Source organism: Hemicordylus capensis, chromosome 1, assembly GCF_027244095.1.
Source record: "Hemicordylus capensis ecotype Gifberg chromosome 1, rHemCap1.1.pri, whole genome shotgun sequence".
NCBI classification, from domain to species: Eukaryota; Metazoa; Chordata; class Lepidosauria; order Squamata; family Cordylidae; genus Hemicordylus; species Hemicordylus capensis.
Window position 1 is genome coordinate 267,790,053 of NC_069657.1, and position 21,154 is coordinate 267,811,206.

Here is a 21,154-nt window from a genome sequence, read left to right on the forward strand (position 1 = left end):
CCATTCCGAGGGCCTGCTTAAGCTGCAGCAGAGGAAACACTCTTTAATGGCGCTAGCGACTCTAATCTCCCCAGCTCCCTCCCTGACTAGTTCTAAGACTCGCAGGGAAGGCGCAGATAAAGATGGAGACAGAAAAACTGAAGTTGAAAGGCAGAAATTCTGAATAGAATCAGAGCGATTTGAAGCAGCACCTGCTGGAGCCAGACAGGGCAAAAAACAGAGAGACAAGGGGATTGCCCCTCCCTCCTGGCAAGAGGAAAGCTCTCAGATTGGCCCTGTCTGGAGCAGGAGGTCGAGGCAACCCATGATCCTCCGGATACAACCCTCTTCTGAGGGAGAATGGTTAAGAACAAAGCAATGGTCTTATTGTTCTACTTTGTGCTACCAGATCTGGATTTTTAGCTTTGTCTGTACTGGAAACTATATTTTAAACCACTCCCACCCTCCAGTCAAAAGTAAGATTGACCAGGCTTGCACCAAATATTTTGTTTTTTTGTTCCCCATTCTTTATTAAAATATAGTTTGAATATAGTGTGTGAATAGGCATGCTAAACAACTCTTTTTCGCCTCTCAAGGATATTGAAGAACATTTGAAACAAATTGGACTGCATAATTGGCAAGAGAGAAATGTCATGGAAATTAAACATAAAGCAAAGGTTAAATATTGATATATTTTGTTCACTTCCTTTTTCTGTCCACATTGTTTCAATTGCTTGTTTGTTTCTAACTTTGAAAATTCAATTCCAGGTGGCTGTGGCAATCAGTGGTCACAGACGTAATTAACATCTGTCAATTGGAGGACATCCTTCCTTAGCCTCTTCACCACCAATCTCCTGCCTCCTTTTTGCACAGGCCCATATAACAGGGAAAGCAATGTGCGAATGTAGAGTACTGCTTTCCATAGGGCAGGAGGAATGATTGTCAAGGCATTTTGCACCCACCTGTCTGCATTTAATGACATGAGAGTGCTTTAAAAAAAAAAATCATATATATCAGCTCCAGAACTTAGCAAACATAGCTTTCAATAGCTGCTATGTAATTTTTTATTTATTTTTTTGTATTTTATTAAAATACTAAAATGAACTTTTCTCCCCCCAGGGAGGTGTAAAGTTTCAGATTGACCTAGAAGCTGGAGTCCCAGGTGTGAATAACTTTGAGGGAAAGAGAGAGGTATTATTTTAAGTAACATATATAACACCACCCCAGTTTAGTGATCTGTTCCAAATCCAGGAGCAAGCACCAGTTTGTGTGAGGAGTTTCCCTATCTGCAAAGGCTCCTCTAGTCATTTTTGTGGAAAAAGAGATCTGTGTGTACATTTATTATTATTATTTATTATTAAAAAATTTATACTGTCCTTCCAAAAGAATCAGGACGGTTGACATTAACACAATCTTGGTGTAGATTTGATACTCCTTATGTAGGACTTTCAAGAAAATCTGGGGTGGGGGTGGGGACTGAGAATCCATAAACAGAGCCCAAGTACTGCTCAGATGGTATTGTCACTGCAAAGCATGTCTGGGATTCGAGACAGATGTTTGATGGGTTGCCCTTGTCTAAATTTGAGTGTTATTGCAGTACTTTCCATTGCTTCTTGTGCCTGAAGCAAGCATCTAGGGGGAAGTTAAACAAGGTGAATGAATTAAATGTCTTTTCAGCAAATATTCTTTTGCTTGATTTCAGGAACGTGATGAACTTAATGAAACACTGACATTTGAGGATGGAAAAAACCTGAAGGAAAAGCTGACGAACATCTATGATAATTACATAGACAAAGCTTTGGTGGAACTATGCTGTTGGGAAGCAGGTATTCCTCTGAAATTGCTAGCTGTGTGTTAGCATGCCATGCCTCTTGTTCATTAGCAGCTGAGACCGTGATGGACAAGAGGAATGGCATGCTAGCCCTCAGGTTGAGACTGTGAATCATATTATATAACACTGTTGTTGTTTCAGAGAGCTGATTCATACACCTGTTTTCTTGCCATGCAGTGTACAGCATAGCACAGCATCAACCCTGCCACCATCAGCTCAATTAAAAAAACACACAAAAACCCTTCTTAGGTATGTGATCAGACCATCTAGGTTCCACACAGAACTTCACCGTAAATTTTTTGCCAACAAATAAAATACAACAAAGTTGTATGAGCCAGCACCTTATTGTCTACAATACAAATTGCAGAATTGCATCCAGATCTCATTTATCCCCTTAGATGCTGACAATGAAGATGCTATAGTGAACAGAAAACACTGGCAAGCTGCGGCCCCAAGGACTCTCTTGGATCTTCTAGATAATGCAGAGATCACCTCTGTGTGCCCTACCATAGATGAAGGTGACCTTGGTGAAATATTTTACATTCTTATAATGTAAGAGAGAGAGAAAGGCTTCCAGCCTCCTCTGTGCCCCTGTCTGTGCACTTTTAGATGTGAAAAGCAGTAGCATTTCAGATGGGTAGCCTATGGTGACCAGAAATGGACTCCCAAGATTTTTTTCCTTCATTAGAAAGAAGCATATAGATCTGTTATCCTCCTATCCTTTCAAGTTTCCGCTTTTAAAATCTGTGTTCCTTGTTACTGTTGCCAAAACAAGAATAGTCAGCAAATGGAGGCTTCTTGGCTGAAAAATCATTTATTGCTAGAGCAAGAGAAGTGGGAGAAAAGAGCATTGAAAAGGTAGTTGCTGGCATTTGGGGAAAATTCAGTAGGACCAATTTTTACATTAGTGACCGTGTACAGTGAACGAATATATCTGTTTCTCAGTTGGCCAGGTAATCAATATTCCTTCAGAATTCCCGGAAAACAGGAAAAAATGGAGCCAAGAATCACCTGGGACACTTATGAATATGTTGGCAGAAGCAGAATGCTCCAGTGACACTTTGTGCCAAGCCGAAGAGCTCAGTAAGTTGTTTTGTGTGTGTCATCTCTTATACAATAGTCATTCTTGAGATTAATTCTATGTTTAGTACAGCAATACAATATATCAGGGCAAATATACACATGAATGTGGGAGTAAGGATATCCATCAGAGGTTCATCCACAAGTACATAAAGATGTAAACGTAAAGAAAACTGATAGGAGGAAAACCCCTTAAAAACAAATCCTCAGAATGTATCCTCTATAATAAGAAGCTAAAGCGTGATCCCGTGCCTGTCTTCGGCCCGTGTCTTTCTCGGCCGTTCTGGGCATGCGCAGAGCGACTGTGAAAGATACAGCCGTCCAGACACGGGCAGCCATGTTGTTTAGCGGCAGGGGGACCTGGAAAAACTGAAGCAGCAGCGGGGGAACTGGGAGGGCTAAGCCAGCAGCGGGGGAACCGGGAGGGTTGTGAGAGTAGCGGAGGAACCAGGAGAGCAGCGGGGGGCGGGGAAGAAAAAAGAAAAAGGCCGGGAGAAAAGAAAAGAGTGGGGGGGTTCCTTTAAGAGTGGCGGGAAGGTTTACTTACTCCTCCCGCCGCTCTCTCACTTGCCGCCACCAGCCGACCCCGACGGCCCCCCCACCTGATTAAGGGCCAAATCGGCCCAAACAATTGCCGACGATGACGACCACCCGCCCACTCACCCTCCTAGCTGCCCGAGTCCTCCTCACCCCCGTCTTAGGCCCGCGTCAGTCGGGCAATCAGGGACCTTAATCTGAGGAGAGAGGAGCTCGCAAACAGAGCTCCTCTCTCTGCAAAGCCTCTGCCCGAACTGGTGCTTTGGGCGCAAAGGACACAACAGGCGTCCTTTGTGCCCAAAATGCCAGTTCATGCAGAGGCTTTGCAGAGAGAGGAGCTCTGTTTGCGAGCTCCTCTCTCCTTCTCAGATTATGGTCCTTGATCGCCCGACTGACACAGGCCTAAGGCGGGGGTGAGGAGGACTCGGGCAGCTGGGGGGCGGGCGGCGGCGGCAGTTGTTTGGGCCGATTTGGCCCTTAATCGGGGTGGGTGGGTGGGCGGGGAGATTAGAGCCAGCAGAAGGAATAAGAGAGAAGAGAGAGAAGGGAAAGAAAAGAACAAAATAAACAAAGAGGGAGGAAGGGAAAATAAGAGAGATAAAAGTAAAGAACAAAGGGAGGGAGAGAGAGAGAAAAGGGGAAAAAATAGAAAAAAAGCCACCAGCCCCAAAGAGCACACCCATTATAGAAAGAAAAGAGAAAGAGAAAGAAAAGAATTTAAAAAGGGGGGGGGGACGAGAAAAGGAAGGAAAGAAAGTGAGTCAGAAAGAAAAAAGAAACAACAAAAAAAGAGCAAGAGAAAGGAAGAAGGAATAAAGGGGGGGGGGGACCTAGCACCCGTTATTATAACGGGCTTAAAAATACTAGTCTGATATAATAGTAAAGTTACATCGTGTATATTACATGAATATACAGAGCAAATGAAAAACTTGCACACAGTAAAGTATCAGATTGTCATACATACTTATTGATGATCAGGCAAATGAGAAAGTTGTAAAGCTTCAGAACCAAGGAAACATTTTAGACAATGGCTGACTTCCTGACTAATGAAGCACACACTTTGTTTGGGTCTGTGGGGACACAGCAGGACCCTCATGCAACTCCCCAATCCTCTTGTGCTCATGAGGTTGTAAGAGCATGAATACTTCTGAGCACTGCCAGTGCTCTGGAAGCACTCTGCAAGAGTGAAAACATGTCACTGAGGGTCAGCAATATATTTCCACTCTTGCAGAGTGCTTCTGGAGCGTGGAGTGCTCGAAAGTATCCGTGCTCTTCTGCAACAGCGTGAGCACTAGAGGACTGGGGGAGTGGTGTGAGGGCTCCTGCTGTGTGCCCGCAGACCTACTAAGGGGTGTGCTTTATTTGTAAGGATGTCAGCCAGTGTCCAAGAATGTAATACCGTATTTTACGGACTATAAGACGCTACAGACTATAAGACGCACCTTAATTTTAATCCAGTTTTTCAGAGTTTTAACATATTAAACTGTTAAAACATATAAGACGCACCTGAATTTTGGCGGATATTTTTCGAGGAAAAAAGTGAGTCTTATATTCCATAAAATACGGTACCTAATAATGCCTGTCCAGGACCTTAATTGTGTAATGTGGAAGTATACCAGTCTTTAATGGACTGGATGAGGGCCAGTAAATTGAAGCTTAATCCATGACAGAGGTGCTGTTTATAAGTGGCTCATGTGATTGGGGCAGTGGTGTGTTCCACCAGTCTGGGGCTATTGATTGATTTTGCATTGTCAGTGCAGGCCCAAGTGGCATCTGTGGCATACAGTGCCTTCCCCAGCTAAGGCTGGTGCACCAGCTACAGGCCCTCCTAGAGAGAGATGGTTTGGCCACAGTTATCCGTGTCCTGGAAACCTTTTGATCCGTCCAGGTATTCCAGCATGTACTGTAGCTTGTTTTAGTTGTTTTGGTTTGTGTTCAATTTTATTGATCTGTTGTGGCTGCTGCTTCTGTAATATAAAATCAGCTGTTTTATGATTCTCTTATCTATCTATCTATCTATCTATTTAGAATATTTATACTCCGCCCCTTCAGTGCACTACTGCTCGGGGTGGCTCACAACAATAAGATAGACACAGATACAATAAAAGTAATAAAATTAACTAAATTAAACAAACAAGTTCACTTTACCATAGTCCATGGAGCATTAAAAAGCCTCCTTAAAAAGGTGTGTGTTAAAATGTTTTTTAAAAAACACTGAGGGAAGGGAGCATGGCGAAGCTCTTCAGGGAGGGCGTTCCAAAGCCAAGGGGCCACAACTGAAAAGGCCCTGTCTCTAGTCTCCGCCAACCGGATCTCTGTTAGTGGAGGGGTCATGAACAGGGCCTGAGATGAGTGGAGGTCCCTGGCAGATTCATATGTGCAAATGTGGTCCAAGAGATACCCCAGCCCCAAGCAATGTAGGGCTTTAAAGGCCAATACCAGCACCTTTAATCTAGCCCGGAAGCGGACTGGTAGCCAATGAAGCTGATGCAGGATGGGTGTAATACTTGTGAAGCGACATGCACCCACGTGTATCCTTGCGGCAGTATTCTGAACCAGCTGAAGCTTCCAAACAGTCTTCAAGGGCAGCCCCTCATAGAGCACATTGCAGTAGTCCAATCTGGATGTTACCAACGCACGAGTGACTGAGGTCAGGTCCAACTTCTCCAAGTAGGGTTGCAGCTGGCATACCAGCTGTAGTTGGTAAAAGGCGCTTCTGCACACCGCCGCCACCTGCGCCTCCAAGGACAGTGTTGGGTCCAGAAGCACCTATAAGCTGTAGACTTTGTCTTTCAGAGGGAGTGTGACCCCTTCCAAGACCAGATTTGCCTCATTACTCGGATGATCAGTTCTACCAACCCAGAGCATTTCCGTCTTATCTGGATTGAGTTTCAGCTTGTTTGCCCCCATCCAGTCCAGAACAGCCTCCAAGCCCCAGATCAAAGCATCCACTGCCTCCCTGGTGTCTGCTGATTTAAAAGATAGGTAGAGCTGGGTGTCATCAGCATAATGATGGCACCACAGCCCACACCTACGGATGACCTCTCCCAGGGACTTCCTGCAAATGTTAAACAGTATGGGGGACCGAATAGATCCTTGTGGCACCCCATAGGCCAAAGGCCAAGGGGTGGAGCAGGCATCTCCCAGCACCACCTTCTGCGTATGACCCCCTAGGTAGAAACGGTATATATCTGAGATACTCATGTGTATCTGAAAAAGGAAGGGGGAGGAGTTTTTAAAAACCATTAAAGCTCTACAAATATCACTGATGTAATCACTTTTATAAAAGGGCAATCTCTCCCTATAAACCTTATGTTAATATGAAATCCCAATTACTCAGATGTTAAGGAGTAAGAATACAGAGGTGCCAGCTTTTCAGCCACCCACTGTAGTTGTTTTTGAACAACAGCTTGATGTGTGACATACAAACCAACTAACTAAAACATGTTCTTCTTCAGAGGAGACAGTAACCCCATGGACTGAAGAAAAGGATGAAGCTGATTCAACTGATTTAGGTTCTTCGGTTGAAGTGGATGAAGACAGACTTGAACCAAGATCTGATGACTATGACACGTGAGTTGGTGCTATTAACATTGTAGGGATGGGCATGAACAGGTTCAGCACTTCCTTCCTGGAGTGCCAAACCTGTTCAAATGCTGGCTAAGCCAGCTTGATGGGTGGGGGTGGGGCTTTAAAGACCAGGTCAGGCACTCTTTACCTGTGCACCCGCTCCCCGCCACATTTCCCCAGCCAGTGCTCAAGTTTGAAAGAGACACGCGGGGCTTCAGCATGCAACTCTGTGTGGTGACTACCCAAATGGCCGGCTCGCATGCCATTTGGGGCTGCAAAAAGGAATGCTGCAGCCCCACATGTCTCTTTCAAACTTGAGCACCGGTGGGGAGGAAATCGGCAGGGAGAGTGTGAACGGGTAAGGAGCGTCCTACCTATTCTTTAGTGGCACACGCCTCCCCCCCCCCCCCCCGCGCCTCCCCAGGGAATGCACAAACTGTTTGTGTACATCCATAATTAACATGTCTTCTTTTGCTTCTCTGACAAAGTCAGGATAGCATCTTTGTTAAGCAATAGGATTTTTCATGTACTAACATTACAAACTTTCAAGAGAATGAACAACTACACCAAACTTCAAGAGAGTAATAATAAACTGCAACTCCCCCAGTATTCCAATGCTCACATTGTTATACAAGAGCGCTACTACACCAATGAAATAATAAGGCCCTTCCAGATAAATGAATGCAAACGTTTACAATTACGATGCAGTTAACTTCACATACGATAGTCATGCCGTCGCTTTACCACTCACCCAACTTGGAGCTCAGCTCATGTTTAAAATGCTATGAGAAAAAATGTTGTGGATAGTACAATAAATGTATAGTGATAGTACAAAAAATGTTGTGGATAGTACAATAAATGTATAGTACAATAAATGTATATAAAGATAAGGGAAGCCATTTCATACCAAATTTTGCTCAGAACTTTTTCCCAGCATTTGAAATTACTGTAACTATATGAATTATTTAAAAATAGCAAGGGGGAGAAACAGAATAATTTAAAACTGACTTGATTGGCTCATACATGAAGAGGCCCACATTGCTTCCTAGTCTAGCTGGGATCTCAAGGAGGTTTGTGTGTCCACACCTCCTTGTGGTCTGGCTCCTCCTCATGGATGATGTACCACTCCAGTTTTCCTAGGAGGATACTGCCCCAAGTATGTCACTTTGACAAAGAAATTGGGGAAGCCAGATAACACTATGCCTATGGTGGCATTTCTTCATACAAACAGTATTTTCACCTGCCAGGTCATGAGCTTGCTGGGGACCTTACATCCAAAAGGGGCTCATCACTGTCTATGAACCTGAAAGCCTAAGTGCTGATCAATCTTAAGAATTAAACACTGAAGTCAGTTGGAAACAATATGAATGTATTTGTGAATATCCACTTTCTTCTGTTAATCATACAGAAACTTTGAAGAATCTGAAGATGAACTAAGGAATGAGCTTATTGAGTCTCTGGAAAAAGTGGTAACATCTGTGGAAGAGGTCTTAAAAGCTCCAGTTGAGTCACTGGACAGAGATCAAGTGGAAAAAGAGCGCTTACGTAATAGTACACTCAGAAAACCTGATGAAGGTTTCGAAGACAATAGTAACCTGCCTAGCAACCATCAAGAAGGAGCCATTAGATAATGCACTCTTGGGAAATAGTTTGAAGAGCTGATTGAAACTATTTTAAAATGTTTAAAAATGGGCACTTTTCTAGAGTTAACTACTACTATATGTTCTACTATAATATTACTTAGAACTAGAAACACCAAGCATGGCTAAAGCTTTTCAAACTAAAACCAGTCAGTGGTTCCATTCAGTGTGGGATGCAAGTATTGGGACCATCATTTCCCCTTCAGATGTCTAGAGGTCTAACAAAATAGCCATGGTGAATTCCTGAGCAGAAGCAGTGCTTTCGCCTAGGCTCTTTCCCCTTGCTTGCTCCCAAGGATCTTCTGCCAGATAGGCAATCAGTGTAGAGGGGATGCTTTGTATAAGTATCCCTGTTCCCGAGTTGTACAAGGAACATGTCATGCCTCTATGCACTGTATTTATGGCTGTAGATGTAGGACTTCTTTCTAATTTTACCATCACTGCACATCTCCTTTGTGTGTACGTTCTGATTGTCTCCTTCAAAGATCTAACTTCAGTAACATGGGTCTAGGTCTATTCATCTGTACCTGGCCTTTGCTACTTCAAACTACAGACAGGAATTCAAATGATTAAATGTCTCTTCATAGAAAACAAAAACTTTTGCCTTCAAGAATACTAGATGTCAGGAAGGAGGATTCTAGTCTAGCTTCTGGACCTTAAAGCTAGTTTTCTATGCATGTTTTTGTTTGTATGAAAGAACTTTCAGTCATTTTAACCCCTACCTACAGCCTGAAGTGATACGGCCCAGATACATGTTAGCTACTTTGTTGAGAACCAAGCCAGAAATGAGGCTTTAAATACAAGTTTAAAGCCAATTTCCCATATGCTTATTAAAAGAATGTGGTACAGAGATATTTTATGATTAAGTTGTCTGTTATAATGTATAAGTATGGGAGAGTTCAGATTTTATAAGCTCCTGTGCAAGGAGAGGCTATTTATTAGGCTAAGCAGAGGACAAGTTGTTTATACTCATGGTTGATTCGGGAAGAAAGCTTTTACAGAAGTAGTTTTACATTAGTACATCTCAGGAGGGCCTTGGTGCCATAAGAGGCCTTGAAAAATCACACTCAAGTTAAGCTTCAATCAAGAGCAATGAAAATTTCTGGATAGTCTACAACGTAACAATCTTGACAAAGAATAAATAAACCCTAAACTACGTCATGTCTGATTTTCTATATACTTGACAAAAATAGACCTATCCCCCGGTCTCAGAAATATACATGAGCAATAACAATTTGGTATTATTATTTACTTGTAAATAGCATCCATATCACAAAGAATTTTCTATCTAGCAGTTCACTCTGGAAGCTTCATATAGACATCCACCAGATGCATTTTGATTCAAATGTCTTCTGCAGCGATTTAAATAATCGCTCATAAGACATTTATGAGTTTGAGAATGAAGCATACTGAATGAATATGAATTTTCATAAAATACCCCCTTTCATGTAAAAGCAAACAGATCAGGTTTTTATTGCACAACACAATATAGTAAATCAAAATGCACAAATGTATTACCATAATGATTCGAGTATGTCCAGATTGATATATACAGAATTTTATTTAAATAACTCTTCCACAGATAATAGGAATGCTTCATCAAATTCTTGTTCAGAAAATCTCCTCACAGACTGACGAGCATTTTGTCTGATCTTCAGTCTTTTTGCAGAAGATAGTGAAAAGATATAAGCCATGGTTTCTGCATAACTTTCTTCATTTTCTGCTAGAAATCCAGTAATATTTCCTTCATAGGGTACCACAATGTCTAATTTGGGGCCCCCAGAATTGTGAGCAAGGATAATTGTGCCAGCTGCCATACATTCAACAATTCCTATAAGACATGAAACAAACTTGTGAACTGCAGTTGTCTCAGTTCTTCACGACTAAAGACTTCAATGTCTAGAACAGTTTTAAAAGCATTAGGAAAAACAATGACATTTCTAAGTTGTGTTTCTAGCATAGGATATTAAACTTGTTTGAAACAGAAAGGGAATGTCGTCCTCTAAACACTGAGTTATCAGCCACTGCATGCTCCAAGACAGGGCCAATTAAAATTGAGCAGGCTAGTTCCTGTAGTCAGGATAGCTATCAGTCAAGCCCCAGTTCTGGGACTATCGCAAGAGAATAAACACATCTTGGAAAAGGCAAAGTTAGGAGAAACAGATGCCAAACTGTAAAGGTAACTGATAACAAACAGATCAACAAGAAAAACTAGAGGAAAGAGGAAACGCCAACCCTGTGTGTTGCCCCCACCTCCCAACAAACTCCCTCCACTACCCTGCAACGGGAGGGCTGGATGACCTCCCTATACCTTGAAAAAGAACCCTTCAAGGTAAGTACTAAAGTTTCTTTTTCCACAGTATAAGGAGGTCATCCTCTAAACACTGGGACTTACCCAAGCTGAGAGACATATGGGAGGGGAGGGGATGGCCTAGACCATCTGCTGAAGAATGGTGTGGCCCATGGCCGCTTGATCAGCATGAAAAGAAGATATTTTATAATGGTTAATAAATGGCGTGACAGGCCCATGTAGCTGCTTCACAAATTTCTGAGAGAGGTGCACAAGCTGAAAAGACTGCAGAAGTGGAAGTGCTTCTGGTAGAATGTGCAGTAATGCCTACTGGAACAGGTAGGTGTAAAGATTCATAGGCGAGGGTGATGGTAGCCCTAATCCACCTAGCCAGAGTAATCTTGGAAGCCCTGGAGCCTAGAGAAGAAGGTTGAAAGGAAACTAATAAGAATCAGTTTGCCTAAGGCTTTTGGTACATTTAAGATATCTTGATAGCCCTGCATCAATCCTTGCTGACATCCTTAATAACTTTCTTAACCTTCGAAAGCAGAACCTCAAATTCTGAAGTAGGGAAAAAGCAGTTTGAACTAGGAAGATCAGGTGAGATCTAGGAAGAGCAGGGAGCTTGCTCATCTGAGAGGTCCCCTTCTTTCCTTTCAGATTCAGAGGACTGAGATTTGGACATCTGCATGGCAGGCTCAGGGCGGGGAATGGTGGGAGCTGTAGGTCCTGATCTGGGGACAACAGGGTGCTTGATAGGGGGAAGAGGGGGGGTAATTGTTACAGAGGTTGAAGGAATAGTCTTTTCCTCACGCTAGTCTTTTCCTCACGCAGAGGAAAAGACTAGCGCAGTTCAGTTGGAAAAGAAAGGGGCTGCTCAATAGGTTCCTTGCCCTTGAAATCGGACATGGTTCCCTCAGAGATGTAACTCACCAAAACGTCCACAACCTGGGAAACTTCCACGTTTCCCAGGCAGGAGGTTAAAGTACAAAGGATTTTTCTTTTCTTTCTAGCCTACTTTCCAGTAGAATTATGAGATCACCCGGCTGTGTGTGTGTGTGTGTGTGTGTGTGTGTGTCCGTCCGTGTGTCCCCCACCCATCAACTTTGCAACACCTGGACCAATATGAACCAAATCAGGTATAGTTGTAGGGCACAAAGGGACACCTCAATGCTGCAGTTTGTGATGATGTCATCCATCTCAATCCAAGATGGCAGAGGCATAAACTTTTGAGGCACAAGTGGGCTAACTTGTGACTCGCCTGATTTGAACCAAATTTGCTACAGCTGTAGAGACACATACAGATGCCCAAATGGCATCGTGTGTGATGATGTAATCCACTCCAGTTCAGGAAGGCAGTCATGTGAACATCTGAGGCTTAAGTGGGCTAGTTTGTGGACTGTCTAACCAATTTAAACAAAATTAGGTACAGTTGCAGTGAGTGACACACATGGACACCTCAACGATGTAGTTTGTGATGATGTCATCCACACTTATTTAAGATGGCAGACGCGTACACTTTTGAGGCACAAGTGGGCTAACTTCTGAACCACTTAACCAATTTGAACCAAATTTGCTACAGCTGTAGAGACACATAGGGACACTTCAATGGCGATTGAGGTGTCCCTATGAAGATTGAGATGACATCATCCATCCCAACTCAAGATGGCAAGCACAAAGCTTTGAGGCACAAGTGCACTAACTTATGGACAGTAACTGATTTGAACCAAATTTGGAACAGCTGCAGTGAGTGACACACAGAGACACCTCAATGATGCAGTTTGCAATGATGACATCCACTCCGATTCAAGATGGCGGACACACGAACATTTGAGGTGCAAGAGATCTAACTGGTGGACCTCAATTTGCATCAAATTTAGTCCAGATGTAGAGACAATGAAAGGAAAAAAGGCTGATTAGTTCTTACTAGAACAACTTGCTTCTTTTTTAAATGGATGACTCACTTCCACCCTTGCACACAGAGAAATAAGAAGAGAGAAAAAGAATGGAACTAGCCTGAAAACAAGAGAATAATGAACATTTTGAGTGAGAGCTTTTTCCAAGTGCTTCCATTCCGGAGCAAGACGGGACCAGAACTGACGCTTAACTGACAGCTATCCTGACTATGGCAACTAACCTGCTCAATTTTAATTGGTGCTGTCTCAGAGCATGGGGTGGCTGATAACCCAGTATTTAGAAGACAACCTCGCTATACTAAGGGGGGAAAATAAGGTGCCATGCTTCATAGGATCAATCTCTACTAATTAAAAAGAATGGAAATAAAACTAATACATTCTAGACTAACTTCTGCTGCAGACACACAGCGAAGTAACTGCACTAATAAGAGGCTGATAACAAGAAGCCATGCCCAGAGGCTCAGATGGAAACTGCAACCTAAACTCAATCATGAGAAAATAAGCTCCATTTAACACAATGGGATTTACTCACAAGTAAATATCCATTGGATTGCACTGTAATTTATTATCACAGTATACACCAGTTCTTCTGTCATCACACTAACATATTCAAGTTTCAGAGGTGGCTGAGAATGACTGCTTACCTGCTATTCTGTGGGCCACTTATCTGGTTTAACACTTCTGATTATCTGGATTTGCTATTTAATAATAAGGGTAGCAACTAGTTCATTCCTCAATGCTGAACCAAAAAATATTAGGAAGCCAAAAGCTGCGAGTTTGCATATACTTTATTTGTTTAGCCTTATACTAAATAAGCATGAAAATTATAGTGGGTGGTCATTTGAGTCAGAAATAGTTACCTTTCCATATAGAAAACTTGAGCTAGGTGTTGAAAAGCTTGTTAAATTTAGAAAATACAGGAAACTCTTTTTCTGAGTCAGATCATTGGTCCATCTAGCTTTGAATGTGATACTGTGGCTCAACAGCATAATGCCACTGAGTGAAGAGCTCTCTCCCCCTCAGCCCACATTAGGGATGTGCACGTCGGCCATACGGTTCAGCAGCGGAGGGGGTTTACTTTTAAAGAGCAGGGAGGGTGCCCTTCCTCCCCACCCCGGCTTCCTTTTCCCTGCCAGCGCTGTTGCCAAAACCACTGGTGTAGGGCTGCTGCATACCTCCTTGCAGCCCCATTCAGCGTAAAACCAGAAGTGCCCAATACACTTTTTTTCTGGTTTTATGTTGACAAGGGCTGCAAGGAGGTAACCCCACCACCACCAAACAGGTCCAAACACCAGACCTCCAAACCGGTTCAGCCATCTGGAAAAGGACCACCGAACCGATTCATGAACATCCCTAACTCATATTAGGAATACTGAATCAACATTCTTTTTCAATTGTGGTTTGCAGAACTGATCAAACTGGAATGGATTCAGAGAGCCTCTGGTCTGCACAGATGATAAAAGAAGCTAGAATGCAAGCTCCATGACCAAATGAGCTAGTATCTTTAACCTGGAGAAAATATTTAAACTAATTTAAAGCTACTTTCCCAGTGATTCTTACTGTGTATTAAAACATACACAAGAGTCATAAAACAAGTCTGCAAATGATGTGTACAAAAACAGCCTCCAAATTAGTAAATCAACCAAATGCCTCTTGAATTTTAATTTTTTTTTTTTAAGAAGTCTTGCAACTCTTATGAAAGACAGCCAGAGATGAGCTACTCATCACATCTAAAGGCAGGTCATTCCAAAAGCTAGAGGCACTGCTGTAAAAGCCCAGATTTTTTGCTATCATCGTTCTAACAGCTTAGGTAGCAATAAGTTGACAGCTTTCAAATATTTAAAAGGTTGGGGCAGAAGGAGCTGGTTTTCCTATGTGTGATAAATAGATCAAGTAAGGGTTCTAGAGGAGACCACCACAAATTCTTCCCAATGTTTAGCCTAAATAACTGTAAGCAGTACTGTAACAATATAGGAGGCTGTAGGATCTTTCATTGAGGCTAACAAGAAAAAAAGTTGGTCAGACATTTTGGGAGGGAATTCTTTTAAAGTATGATTATGATGATAGGCTCTAGGGCAGAGATTAGACTAGACTGGGTCTGTTCCAAGTTTACAACTCCAAGACCTAGGTTCAAATCTATACATGAGTTATTAATTAGTGGGAATAAACATAATCTCTTTTAGTTTGGCTGGGATAATGAATGAATACCAGTACAACCATTTTATACTGAGTGTGCAGCACAAATCCCCATCGTTGGCCAGTGGCCACCAGATTCAATACTGGGAGTTAGAAACAACAACCCATATCATATACAGTCCCATAAGATCATATGCAAAACACTCACCAATCCCAAAGTGTTCATTCCACATGGTGTGAAGACCAATAGTTGCATCTGTTAAGTGCTTCTTTAGTTCTTCAAATGGAATGTTGACTTTGAACTCCACCCTTCTCTCAACACCCAGTTCTTGACAGAGCTTTTTAAGTCCATTCACACGCTGGTCATCTTCGTGATTACGGCAGCCTCCAATTAGAATTAGTTTTGGCAGTGCCTGCTGCCCTGCAGTCTTTTCCAGAAATTTAGCAAAGGCTCTGATCTGCAAAGGATGGTCCTTCTCTGGCCTAAATTGGCTTACAGAAACAATAGTTTCCTCTGTAGTCTTCTCCTCCTCACAGATAGAAATATCTAAGAAGGTCTGAACATCACAAGGTGGATACACAATGTTTGTACAGGCACCACACCGCCAAAGGGAAAGAATGTGATTGAGAGTCCATGAAGAATTAACCATAACAATGTCACTGCAAGAACCAACTAAGCCATAAATGGAAGCAAAAAGGTAATAATACGCAAGTTTCAGTTTACTTAACAAGGGATTTTTTGTGATGATAGCTGCATTATTAAATCTGGCATTCTGATTCTTCACTACAGAGAGCATGTCAGTACTGATCGTAGGGTAGTGAACATAACAGCCTACCTGACAACCTCCTAAATATTTAAAGAGAGGAAGTGTAAAGGCATAACCCATGGAGTCAATGTAAATATCAGGAACACACTTCAGAAGAGCTTCCAAGCCAAGTAATATAGACCCTAAACTCTGACCCAATAGAGTGAAATATGGATAAAGAGAAGCTTCCACCAGATAGCGTTTTTTCAAAAACACAAACTTCACAGGTTGATTTAATTTGACATTGAACCGCCTGTAAGCACCTTCAAGGATATTCTCTGCTGTGACATCACTATCACCAGTATAGACAACATAAACGGCATCTGGATACCTGGAAAACAAAAAATTTAGTTTATTTTCCAAACGTTTGCTCAAAACCACCACCACCACCATGCAAATCCTAGTTCACAAATGCAACTGAATATATTTTCCTTTCAACTTTCTGGTCAATTTTACATGGCTCAATTAAACTGGTTTTATGGCTTATGCATCTCAGTTTTACTGAGCAGAATTAATTTCAAACGGTAAAGTACTGATTGGTGGAATTTTCCAGCTAAAACAAACCACACCAGAGCACATAAGTTAGAGGCTTGCAGTTACTCATTCATCTGAGAAATCAAAGGGTTTTGTGTATCATCATCATATGAAGCAGGGTGGAGTTATTTAAATCAAGTTTTCCAATGACACCTATTTCTTAAAGAATGGTATAATTCTGATCAATGGAACATGTTAATTTACAGCATCTACTGTAGGAGAGTATGCTGTGTGTAATTTTTTAGATAACATTTCGCTAGTTTAGAAAGCACTGATCGCTTCTCGGCCTTTTGGCTGGGAAAGCATTCTCTACTAAAGTCATCCATTCTATGATGTACAATTATGCTTTGTGATGTAATCCCACTGTCTTGTGGGATTTGAGATTATTTTTAGATTGTGAACTGCCCAGGGACTTTTTTGTATGGGGCGGTATAGAAATGTACTAAATAATAGTAATAATAATAAGATGAAGGAGGGTGTGGGCTTTTTTGTGCTTTTCTTAAGGACAACAGGCACAAAATGTAATACAAGTGTACGGTAATAAAAATAAAACCCTCAATGACAACAGTAATGGAAACAACTGTTTTGGTTATCAAATAATTTGTCATTTTCACCAAGGAAGGGTTTAGACACCACGCAAAGCCAAGGTTAAAGTTGGCTTTGTGTGACATCCCCGAGCTCAAGAATGCATTCCCCATTTCTCTTCCCCCATGTGATTTGGAAAAATTCTACTACACCTGTCCTGGAGCAAGACAGGAAAGGAACTGGGAGAGTCCTGCTCCCGCTGCCTACCAGGTAAGGAGGCTGGTACAGACACCTAACTGATCTACCTGAAACCTTCCTGTCTTTGGAGCAAGTAGGAGGGGATAACCCATCATTAGCTACTATGACCTCCTAACACTGTGGGAGAAAGATGCTAGGACTGGTTATATCATCCAAACCAATAAATACTGGTTTATTCCAAACCACAGTGCTTCTCAAATTAATCTTTATCTGAAACTCACTTCAAACCTTGGGTTCAGATCCAGGTTTATTTCAAGCACTGTAGTTAGAATAAATGGAGACTGGTCAATTTGGACAACATGACTGATCTCAGCATCTTTCTAACTGCTCATACCAGGGAAAGAGAAGGCAAAATGCATGCTTCTGAGGCCCAGGGATGCTATGTAAAGCCAAGGTTTAACCTTGGCTTTGAGTGACATATGAACCTGCCTCAAGAGATTTCAGAAAGTTTGAGAGTAGTGTGGAAAAAAATGTACACCGTTGCATAAAAGTGAAATATATACTTACTTTTTCTGTAGTGCTCTTAGAGCACACCATAACACTCTCTCTCCACCACCACCAGCATTGCAATATGGATGAAAAAATCCAACAATTGGCTTTTTCTCATCTTCCTCCTCTGTTGGGATTGACCTATTTCTCCTTCGTTGGAGCCAAAGCCTTACAATACACAGTAGTATGAACAGAAAAACACATAAAACTGCACTTGCTATCAATGTAGGGAGAAACAATGTTTGCAGGAACCTGAAACAAGAAAAAGGAAGAAGCTGAAGTACAGCAACAATACCGAAATTCAGATAGCATGTATTAAGAACCCAGCAGAGAACTGATACTTGAAGTGTATGTGTTTGAAACTACTTCTAATAGCTTGTCAGTGTCATGGCAAGCTTAACTATTGCTAAGCACCAAGCAGCACAGTAATTACCTAAAGCGCAGAGGCTATGAAATAACTAAAATGATCACGCCCACTGATTTCACTCCTCCCCCATTAAACAGTCAACCTGGTTTCAGAAATTCTAGCAATCTGACCAGTTTTAGAAAGTCATCTGGGCTTATTTGTTATAATGAATAGCAGCAGACAATATCACATATCAAAACACTACACACAGTGTAGTAGCATGAATATCGGTAAGATAAAGTCCATTTTATCATGACTTAAAAAGTTGAATATGTGTTGATTTAAGTCTTCCACAGCTGTCACTAGCTGAAGTGACTAAAATAAAGAACACTTTGTAATCAACCATACTTTTGGATGTACCCTTCTATTCTTACTGAACAACTGCAACTCAAAAGCCTACACACCTTTATTAAAGGCATTGTTGTCATTTGTATACAGAAGTAACTGCTATAACCATCCTCCTTTCTATTCCACACAAGGGTTCAATAATGTATTGTCCAGGTTGCCAGTGGCATCCAAGTTTTTAATATGGCAAGTGCCTGGCCCAGCACACAGTAAGAGAAAGTTGGAGGTTTGTCTTTGATTTTGCACTGAGTTTGGAGACACTTTGATACAAGACTTCGCTCCATATCCACCGTTTCACATATCCACAGTTGGGTCCTAGAGACCCAGTTTCATTATCTGCAGATAGAAAAATAGGCAAAATGCACTTATCCGTGGTTTGAGTGGCCGGAAATGACTTCCAGTACCATTTCCGGCTGCCATTTTCCAGCAGAGAGCCATTTTGTGGCTCTTTAAAACTTTTTTGCAAATATTCAACTGATTTTGTGGTTTTGGCAGGCATTGCTGGAGATCTGGAAAATAAGGTACTGTCCTTTTCTTCTCTCATTTCTGCCTCCTTGGGGTTTTTGTTGTTGTTTTGCCTTTTTTTTTGTTAGGAACCTAACCGCTACAGTTCCCATTGACTCAAGGTTCATTTATTGCAGCTTCCTTATTCATGCTTATAGACAAGAACCGAACCCCTGTGAATAACGAGGGCCACCTGTATCTCCAAAATTTGCTATGGCTACAAAGACAAGCTCCTGCTTTACTCCCAAGCCTGGGACTCAAGGATAAAAGTCAGGGGGGAAAGACCCACTATTCCTCAGAGAAGGCCAGCCAAAGTTTCAAGAGACTTGATCTACAGCTGTTGCTTTCTAGGGATGGGCACGAACCAGTTCGGCGGTCTGGAGTTCAGGCTGGTTTGGTGGTGGTGGGGTACTTTTAAGGAGCAGGGAGGGTCCTCCTCCGCCCACTGGCACTGTCTCCAAAACCGCTGGTGCAGGGCTTTTTGCCCCAGTCAGCATTGGCATATGGCACCTGTCACTTCTGGTCCACCACAAGACCAACTCTCCTCTCAGAAAAGGGGTTTAGGAACAGAGGAAGCTGCCATATACTGAGTCAGACCATTGGTCTATCTAGCTCAGTATTGTCTTTGCAGACTGGCAGCGGCTTCTCCAAGGCTGCAGGCAGGAATCGCTCTCAGCCCTATCTCGGAGGTGCAGCGGTGGGGGGGGGGGCTGGAACTTTGATGCTCTTTCCAGAGCAGCTCCATCCCGCCCCCAGGAGACTATCTTACAGCACTCACACATATAAGAACATAAGAACAGCCCTGCTGGATTAGGCCCAAGAAGGCCCAGCTCGTCCAGCATCCTGAGTTGACCCTGCTTAGCTAGGGCAAGTCATGCTTGCTGCCACAAGACCAGCTCTCGCCTCCTTCCCAGGAGTAATGAGAGACCTGTGTCCCCCGAGAGGAAAGCAAGGAAGGAGGCGCCCAGGCCAGCAAGCTCTCGGCCTCCTGAAAAGACCAACCGCCTCAGACAACCTTTTATTCATCTCCTGATGCAATTCCCTTGTTTTCATATTGTAAACCGCTTTGGGTGCCTTTGTCAAGGCAGGAAGGCGGTATAAAAATGCAACAAACAAACAAGTAAACAGACAATGTTGGGAAATGAGCGGATGTAAACAGGCGTCGATACAGGAGAGCAGAGCTCTGGGTGAACGGACAGCAAAACGCGCCAAGTCTGCCGGGGAAGGCGGCCAAATAATCCCCCAAGGCAGGCAGGGCCTTAAAGCCGGGGGGAGACGACAGGGCAGGCCGAACACCGCCCAGGGAGGCCTGGCTCGGCTTCCTTTCGCCTCCCCCGAAATGAAAAAGCAGGCAAGAAGCCACCCAGGCAGGAGGGAGAACTCACGAGTCGCAACCCGCACCTGAGAAACCGCCAGCCATACATCTTGGGAGCTGCCGACGTCACTCACTCGAGGGACCCCGGATTGGAAGCCGCCTTCCTTCGCTCCGGAAGCTGTCGTTGCCCCGCAACCACCAAAGCCCTCCTACCCCTTCGGCTTTCCCCGCCTTCATCTGTAGACACGGCTTAAAGGACTCTCTTTTCCAGTTTCGGAGATGTGGTTTGCCCGGCCTCAAAACATCATCAGTACTAAAATGAACGCGGTCTCCGGTATTTATTCCCAATTTCTGAGAGCAAACAGGGTTTGCACCATAGAGATGTGGAGGTAGAGTGATGACGCACCGGACGTTCGTGGGACGCTCTCTCAGTCTTTTTCATTGCTCTATGATTTTTCCGCCTAGGTCATAGACAACAAAAAGGTCTTTTCTCACATGAAAGTCATACATAGGAACTTGGAGGCGGGCTAGAGTAAGAGCCAATCAGATATTATATCGATATGCCTGGCAAACCAACGAACGCCCGAAGGAAAAGCAGCCAATGGGTGGGCAGAGCTGAACCTCGCGCAGCCGATCAGTGAAGGCAGCAAAAATTTAAAGAGTATCTTGCGTCGCGGCAAGGTTCGCGCTGCCTCCGCTGCTTCCTGCGAAGTTGTGAAGGGAACCTCCCCCTGAGCAACCCTTGCTGCGCTGTGGAAATAGTGGCAGGCGTCAGTTACCAGGGTAGATAACATATGTATTTATATTATTATTTTTGTTTTGCTTCATTTCTCTAAAACCAGCAGTTAACATCCTGACCAAATCCTGTTGAAATTAACGAGACTTGTCCCATTGATTACAATGGTGCTTAGTCTAGATGTTGCCCAGCCTACTCAAGTCTCTAACAAGCCTCCACTCATAAATTGAAATGTGTATAATTAAAGCTTGGCTTCC

General features: G+C 43.0%; 3 protein-coding genes across 14 annotated transcripts in view; 2 read left to right on the plus strand and 1 right to left on the minus strand.

Moving 5' to 3' along the window:
• NEK5 (NIMA related kinase 5) overlaps window positions 1–9,793 on the plus strand; it is an 84,424-nt gene extending 74,631 nt beyond the window's left edge. For 8 of the 10 annotated variants that reach the window (XM_053285094.1, XM_053285096.1, XM_053285093.1 and 5 more), the window contains 7 exons: window positions 576–656; window positions 1,099–1,170; window positions 1,682–1,805; window positions 2,209–2,328; window positions 2,756–2,893; window positions 6,886–7,000; window positions 8,406–9,793. In XM_053285094.1, the coding sequence (XP_053141069.1) occupies window positions 576–656; window positions 1,099–1,170; window positions 1,682–1,805; window positions 2,209–2,328; window positions 2,756–2,893; window positions 6,886–7,000; window positions 8,406–8,628 (873 nt within the window). In that variant the 3' untranslated portion in view covers window positions 8,629–9,793. The remainder of the gene's footprint in view (window positions 1–575; window positions 657–1,098; window positions 1,171–1,681; window positions 1,806–2,208; window positions 2,329–2,755; window positions 2,894–6,885; window positions 7,001–8,405) is intronic. The other 2 variants (XM_053285098.1, XM_053285099.1) reach the window with 1 other exon arrangement.
• A 286-nt stretch (window positions 9,794–10,079) lies between these two features.
• Window positions 10,080–20,558, minus strand: ALG11 (ALG11 alpha-1,2-mannosyltransferase). Of its 2 annotated transcripts, none has more exons than XM_053285101.1 (4): window positions 20,248–20,558; window positions 17,610–17,843; window positions 15,188–16,116; window positions 10,080–10,468 (listed from the first exon to the last, which is right to left on the minus strand). In XM_053285101.1, exons 1-4 carry the CDS (start codon window positions 20,268–20,270, stop codon window positions 10,197–10,199), a joined length of 1,458 nt encoding a protein of 485 aa, XP_053141076.1. In that variant the 5' UTR covers window positions 20,271–20,558; the 3' UTR covers window positions 10,080–10,196. The 2 variants fall into 2 exon arrangements, with proteins under 2 accessions (XP_053141076.1, XP_053141075.1); XM_053285100.1 differs by having other exon boundaries at window positions 20,232–20,558.
• Window positions 20,382–21,154, plus strand: part of ATP7B (ATPase copper transporting beta) — a 72,936-nt gene continuing 72,163 nt past the window's right edge. Inside the window, exon 1 of one of the 2 annotated variants that reach the window (XM_053285088.1) lies at window positions 20,382–20,495. The gene's annotated coding sequence lies outside the window, so the exon portion shown is untranslated. Of the gene's footprint in view, window positions 20,496–20,742; window positions 20,945–21,154 lie in introns of those variants that run through there. The other variant, XM_053285085.1, reaches the window with a different exon arrangement.